The 7,439-nt window shown below is 35.7% G+C and overlaps 1 protein-coding gene across 1 annotated transcript; it reads right to left on the bottom strand.

Annotated features, from left to right (window-relative positions):
* Positions 1-1,024: 1,024 nt before the first annotated feature.
* On the bottom strand, positions 1,025-6,497 carry LOC128221858 (calmodulin-like protein 4). Its single transcript, XM_052930481.1, has 6 exons — positions 6,459-6,497; positions 6,336-6,366; positions 4,336-4,473; positions 3,819-3,911; positions 2,754-2,843; positions 1,025-2,338 (listed from the first exon to the last, which is right to left on the bottom strand). Exons 1-6 carry the CDS (start codon positions 6,459-6,461, stop codon positions 2,244-2,246), a joined length of 450 nt encoding a protein of 149 aa, XP_052786441.1. The 5' UTR covers positions 6,462-6,497; the 3' UTR covers positions 1,025-2,243.
* Positions 6,498-7,439: the final 942 nt, after the last annotated feature.

Here is a 7,439-nt window from a genome sequence, read left to right as displayed (position 1 = left end):
GTTTTCTTTGTGTTTGTATTATGCAAGACATTTAACAAGAGCAAGGTATGGTTTATGCTACTGTAGTTTAAGTTGTATTCTTATATTATGTAAGACATATAACAAAATCAAGGTATGTTTTTGCTACTGTAGTGTTCGTTGTATTCTTGTATTTATAATATGTAAGACATTTTACAAGTCAATGCATGTTTGCACTACTGTAACGGTCGTTGCATTATCCTATTATACAAGACAAATGTAAAGATCACGGTATGTAGCAATTGTCAAATCCCTCATTCCAGTAACAATTGTCGAATCCCTCATTCCAGTAACAATTGTCGAATCCCTCATTCCAGTAACAATTGTCGAATCCCTCATTCCAGTAACAATTGTCGAATCCCTCATTCCAGTAACAATTGTCGAATCGCTCATTCCAATAACAAATGTCGAATCCCTCATTCCAGTAACAATTGTCGAATCCCTCATTCCAGTTACAAATGTCGAATCCCTCATTCCAGTAACAATTGTCGAACCTCTCATTCCAGTAACATTTGTCGAATCCCTTATTCCAGTAACATTTGTCGAATCTCTCATTCCAGTAACAATTGTCGAATCTCTCATTCCAGTAACAATTGCCGAATCCCTCATTCCAGTAACAATTGTTGAATTTCTCATTCCAGTAACAATTGTCGAATCCCTCATTCCAGTAACAATTGTCGAATCTCTCATTCCAGTAACAAATGTCGAATCTCTCATTCCAGTAACAATTGACGAATCTCTCATTCCAGTAACAATTGCCGAATCCCTCATTCCAGTAACAATTGTTGAATCTCTCATTCCAGTAACAATTGTCGAATCCCTCAATCCAGTAACAATTGTCGAATCCTTCAATCCAGTAACAACAAATGTCGAATCCCTCATTCCAGTAACAATTGTCGAATCCCTCATTCCAGTAACAATTGTCGAATCCCTCATTCCAGTAACAAATGTCGAATCCCTCATTCCAGTAACAATAAGAAAAAAAACAGGAAAAAAAACACACAAATACTATAAAATTGTTTATTACAAAATTAGTAGTGCATAAATAAAAATTACAAAACACATCAAAGATATCAATTAAATTCACAAAACACTTTCTTCACAAAACATTTACTATCTATATCATAATGTAAATAAAGGAACAATATATAAGATATGCATTAAAGATTTTGGAATGTGTGTCATCAGATGGAGTGCTATTCATTAGAAATCACAACCAGAGCAAAAAGTCTTACATGTAAAGAACAAATATATTATACATTAAAGTGACACTCTTATTCAAAATCAGTACATACACATGTATAACAAATATAAATTTTGACTGATAAACCTTTAACTTCTTACTAAATAATGCATTTATAAAAATTATTAATTACTTATAACACGATTGTAACCTTATATGCAATAGCAGAAAGCGCAATAATATTAAATGATTGGTGAATGCTAAAAGATTTACTGTAGTCTGCTATAGTCTCATAAGGTATAAATACTGTGCTTTATGCACATTTCTATCCAATTATACTCGGTATCCTTCATTAGAACTATTGTTTTTGACATTTATTCATACTTTTTTGAATTTTTAAACAATATTTTTAATTGTGGTAAATCTTATCTGGGAGTAAGAGTGCATCTTTAAGTATCATATTTTTACTGTCAATTTAATTTACGATATTTAACAGCAACAAAAGTGCATAGCAGTCAAAAAGGCAAATAGCAAAACTGAATCATATATTCTAGCAGTAAAAAAAAGAAACAGTGCATGGTGAAAAACTTGCAAAATAAGATATATAGAGTTCTTTGCTGATTAAACATAGTCTACCTCGATAAGGTATCAATTGTATTTCATACAGAGGGATACTCCTTCATTACTTCAAACATTTTTTTAAATTAAATATCTCATCTGTTAACAATTTTACCTAATGTGATACTAATGACATTTTTGAAGAATATGAAATCATGATCATGTAAAAGAGTAAATAGTCTAGAAAAAAAATGCATTACACTGTTTATACAGACTTTCTGGAATTTGAAGTCCAATCTATCGTTAGGTATCTTAAGTCAGGATATAAAAGAATTATAACCAGTCAATTTTTGGGAACAGATTGAACAGATTACGTAACATTGCTAACAAAGTCTTTCTAAATATTAAAATTCCAATGCATAACTTTGTATTGAAAGAGAACAGAATGATAAACAATGTTCATGAGTTAATAGCCAGGGACTATTTAATAGTCAGGGACAGGTTGTGAAATATTGTTGATGAAGTCTTGGTATCGTAGCTGGGATCCATTCACACCGCCATCGCGAAACAGTGCATCCACTGAAATAGGAATTTATCAGGATTATTTCAGTGGCTTTAAAAATTAAGAAGCGAGTGGAAAAAAAAAATAAATAATAACATTTTTTTTTGTAATGACTTCAAAAATTAAGCATTGGCACTATGAAATAGTATCTCTAATGGAATTGGAACAGGTTTATTGAAATGGCTTTAACAATTAAACAGTGCCATCACGAAAACAGTGCCTCCACTGGAATAAGATTTTATCAGCTTTATTCCAATGTGTTTACAAATTTAACACCGCTATCATGATATGGTGTTTCCAATGAAATAGGATTTTAACACCTTTACATGACTTCTGCGATATATCCACATCAAAAGGAGAACTTACAGATTAGTTAGCAAACAAATTCTGGTCTCTTAAGACAACGTTTAGCAAGAGCGCACATGATTTTACCTTCTCGCTTTGTCAGCTGTTCTCCGAGATTGGCAAGGATGTTCTTGACCTCGTTTGTTTGGACGTAACCCCGACCTTCAGTGTCATGGGCTGTAACAGGACGTAAACAATTTGCTTATTATTTACATTCTGTCATACTTAACCAACAACTGATAATGATAAAATGTCAAGTGCAAGATATAAATATCTGGCCCCAATTTCTGGAAACTTCCTAAGCTTAACAGGCTTAAGTCGCTTATTTCAAGGGACTATAAGGGACTTTAAATAGAAACCCTAAGGGCCATTAAAATGTACAACCCATGGGGGGAAGGCAATTATTTGAATAGTATATAGGTGGGCGTCTTTTTTCCCTAATTTAGACCCCATAAGGGTAATTTTACTTCTGTAGGGGGTGGCATAATTTAAAAGTGCTTTCCCCCGGGGGTTATATGTTAAAATGAAATAGCCCTATTTAAGATTCACCATTATGTTGAGGATTACTATTTATTATTTTAAATACTATGTTATAGTAAACAAGAGCGCTGCAGGGTGAACACTAACACTCGCCTTTTATTTAACAGTCAAAAAAGGGGCAGACCTTAACAAAAACTACAAGAATTATGGATTTGCGATACATGTGCTTATTGTCTCAGGCAACATGCATACCACGTTGCATTTGAATATCTTGAATGTTTAGTGTTATGGGAAAGTTTTAAAAAAATGCATAACAATGACACTACTACTGACAAACACCAGAGCTTCATCAATTCCTTGTTGTTTTTTTCCTTTTAAAAACAAACAAGGTAAAAATGTTTTCTGACTCAATTGGCATTTTAACTGCCATAATAAGTTTTATCATTGGTATGTATGAGCGAGCCTATAATTAATTGAATTTTCCAATTTAAAACGAAACCATGTGTACCAGGATTCAGTTCTATAATAATCAGTTTATACAATTGGCCCAACTCCTCTAAATCAAGCCAGTTATATGGGCCTTGCTGCCCACATGTGCATTGTCTCTAGCAACATGTGTACCTAGTTTCAAATGAATATCTTATTTTTTGCTACAAATACATGTGAAAGTACCTTTAAATGCCAGGATGATCTCTTTCACTGCCTTTTCCTTCATGTTATGTTCATGCATCACCTCCAGGAAAGACGCAAAATCAATCCTGTCATCTGAAAAATGCCAGAGTAAGAGGTAATTAAAATCAATCACTGAACTGACAAACACATGACACAAAATAAATCCTTCATCAGTAACTGCCAACGGTTAATTCAAATCCTACTCCCGTTTTTTATGATTGTAATAAATGAAATTTAAACTAATGAGAAACCAACATTAAATGAAATGAATGAAAAATATTACAAGTACATGAATGTAATCAAAAACATTCTTCAGTCATGAAATAAAATTAAATTGATAAAAAAAAATTGACTGCTTCAACCAAAATATTGTTGCTACAGTTGATTCAATTTTGATTGTTTTTCTCAATAACATTGGACTGCCAATAAGAATGAAATCAGATTTGAGCAGTAATTTGTCTCGATCAATTACATGTATTAAGAATAGAAATAAAAATACTACACTCCAGGAACCCACCTTTCACATATTTTTGGAAATACTTTTTTATTTCTTCCTCTGTCGGGCTGTACGATAGAGACCTCATAATCTGTCCCATTTGGTGTTCATCTTGCGTATAGCCTCTCTTTGCAATGAAGAAGAAACACTCCTTGAACACTGAAAAACAGTAGAAGAATTTAAATAAGAATTCAAGTAGTAGATTGACAAGTAAATGTACTTTTTGTTGTTTTAGTTACATTGTTTAGAATTGCTAAGTTTTCCAGCGCAATGGTTGCCTATTGGACACATTATATTTCTTTAGTTTACATTTTTGTTTTATTTAAAGCATTCAGAGCTGTTACCGGGTATGTTGGGATAAAACTACTTTTAATGGGTTCAAATTAGCATCAAAATAGACCCACATGTTCATATATATTTAAAGAATATCAATAGCATTAAGGATCTTGAATATATATCGATGGCCTCACTTTTAATTGCTGAAGCTACAAATCCCATGTTTTCAGTAGCAAAGTTTTTAGTATTCAATCTTGGTCATTTGATCACACATTTTTTTACAAAATGATGATCAGAAGTTACAATTTTTGTAGTTACAATTTCTGAATGTTTGGCATTTTTGCTTCTCTGTGAAATGTCCAATTATTGCTCAACATTTTGATCACATGATACAACACTTTTTTCTCATTGGACTATTTACTCAGTAGCAGTTAGATGCGGCTTGCTTTTATGATTTTAGTGAGGTAAAAGTTAAAAAAAATGCAGCTTCGGCATTTTGAATTAGTGAGGCCATCAATATGTTGCCTCTTGTTGGCAGCTTTAACCACTTTGATGTCGTCACATGCATGCAATGCTCTTATGCCCTAGGCAGTAATGAAGTAGAAGTAAGATGCAGATGCAACTACCAATGTTTTGACCTACCAGAGGAGAAGAGAGGGTTGCTTCAAATGGACAGTGGGTGATTTCCAATATGCAGGATTTTGACTCCCAAGGGGGAATATAGACAGATTTTTTTCAAATGATTTTCCTGCTCCAGAGAGAGGACAGCAGGCCCCAATTTCTTGAACTTCTTAAGTCCCTTATAACAAGATTAAGCTAAGCTCACTTTTTTTGTTTTTCAATATTTTGCTTAATATTCACTTCTTTAAGAGTTTTTATTCTTTAGATAGGAATTATCTTTATGATAGTCCCAATAAACCATTTTTCATTTATCAAAATTCAAAGTATGTATTTTGGTGTATTGTAATAAGCTACTTAAGCCTGTTAAGCTTTAGAAGTTTCGAAAAATTGGGACCATGGTTCTCAATAATTTTGGGCCAAACTCTCCAAAAAAAAAATATTACCGGCAAATTTGTGTTATAGTCCAATACTACATGGGATGTTTTGACTGGGTGGTCAATAATATAATATAATGATATGTTCATCAACAACGGAAAATTCTAGCAAGCTGGTTCTAATTGAGAAACCTATCTATCTATCTTCCTTTACTGTCGAACCCTTTACAGGGACGTATGACAACACAATTATAAGTATTAAACTTGGGATGAAAAGTGCGCCCAGTGTGGGGCTAGAACCCACGACCGCCGGGATACTAGCATTGCACTCTAACCAACTAACCGGGCAGCTGGTTCTAACCCCTATACACACACTACACTCCTCCCCCATTAACCTATTAGGCTTACGTAGGCAATCCTGCCATTTACCACTGCCACCAGTAAAGTAAACCTAAGAGGCAAAGTGAGCCCAGTGAGGGGCTAGAACCCGCCGGAACACTAGCACACCGTTCTAACCAACTGAGCTAACCGGGCGGCTGATTCTAACACCCACACACACTATAGTATGCCCTTATTCACTTAGTGTAACGCCACACCCTCCTCCCTCTTCCTGTTGGGCAAACATTGATCGGTGGATCAATACCATCACAGCATCAGACTAAGAAAATTGATACCCTGGTTAAACAGGTAAATGGGTGTGGCATATTTGACAGGTGGTAAACAAATTAAATTATGTTCTCAAATACTTACGATCTATATCGGTCTGACTGAAGAACTTCGCCTGAAAAATAAGAAATATAAAATTAAATAAACAAAGTCGTAAAACAACTTCAAAACAAGACAGAAATTAAAGAACAAAATGTAAACACGAACCATTTTTTCAGATTATAATAGTGACCTCCCTTGTTTTTTTGACGAATGAAAATATGTTGGATTCCGATCAAATCGACTAATACTAAAACCCGGATCACCGTACACCGCTCCGTACATTTTAAATCCCGTTCAGAATATCATATATTGTAATATGACCACCCTCAGTGGTATTTGATATTTCTTAAACAATATCTTTACACAGGGAGAAGGGGAGCAGAAAGAGAGGGAGTGGATGATAGGGTGAATTAAAGGAATGTGGTTAGGGTGACAAGGAAAAGCAAAGAAAGAGGGTATGACTGTGAGGGGAAGCGGATAAAGAGAATGTGGATGAGAGGGGATGCGGAGAAAGAGGTGTGGATGAGAGGGGAAGCAGAGAAGGGGGATGTGGATTAGAGGGGAAGCAGAGAAAGAGGTTGTTGATGAGAGGGGAATAGGAGAAAGAGGTTGTTGATGGAAGGGGAAGAGAAGAAAAAGGGCGTGGATGAGAGGGAAGCGGAAAAAGAGGGAGTAGGTGAGAGGGGAAGCAGATAAAGAGGAAGTGGATGAGAGGAGAAGCGGAGAATAAAGGTGTAGATGAGAGGAGAAGCGGGGAAAGAGGATGTGGATGAGAGGGGAAGCGTAGAAAGTGGGTGAGGATGAGAGGGGAAGAGGAGAAAGAGGGTGTGGATGAGAGGGAACGTGGGGAAAGAGGGTGTGGATGAGAGGGGAATCGGGGAAAGAGGGTGTTAATGAGAGGGGAAGAAGAGAAGGGGGAGGTGGATTAGAGGGGAAGCCGAGAAAGAGGTTGTTGATGAGAGGAAAGCAGAGACAAAGGGTGTGGATGAGAGGGGACGCGGGGAAGGAGGGTGTGAATGAGAAGGGAAGCCGAGAAAGAGGTTGTTGATGAGAGAAAAACAGAGAAAATGGGTGTGGATGAGAGGGGACGCAGGGAAAGAGGTTGTGAACGAGAGGGGAAGCGGGGAAAGAGGGTGTTGATGAGAG

This window comes from Mya arenaria, chromosome 16, assembly GCF_026914265.1.
Source record: "Mya arenaria isolate MELC-2E11 chromosome 16, ASM2691426v1".
Lineage (NCBI taxonomy): Eukaryota > Metazoa > Mollusca > Bivalvia > Myida > Myidae > Mya > Mya arenaria.
Note: the sequence above shows the minus strand (reverse complement) of the source record. Positions and strands in the feature narration are given on the sequence as shown.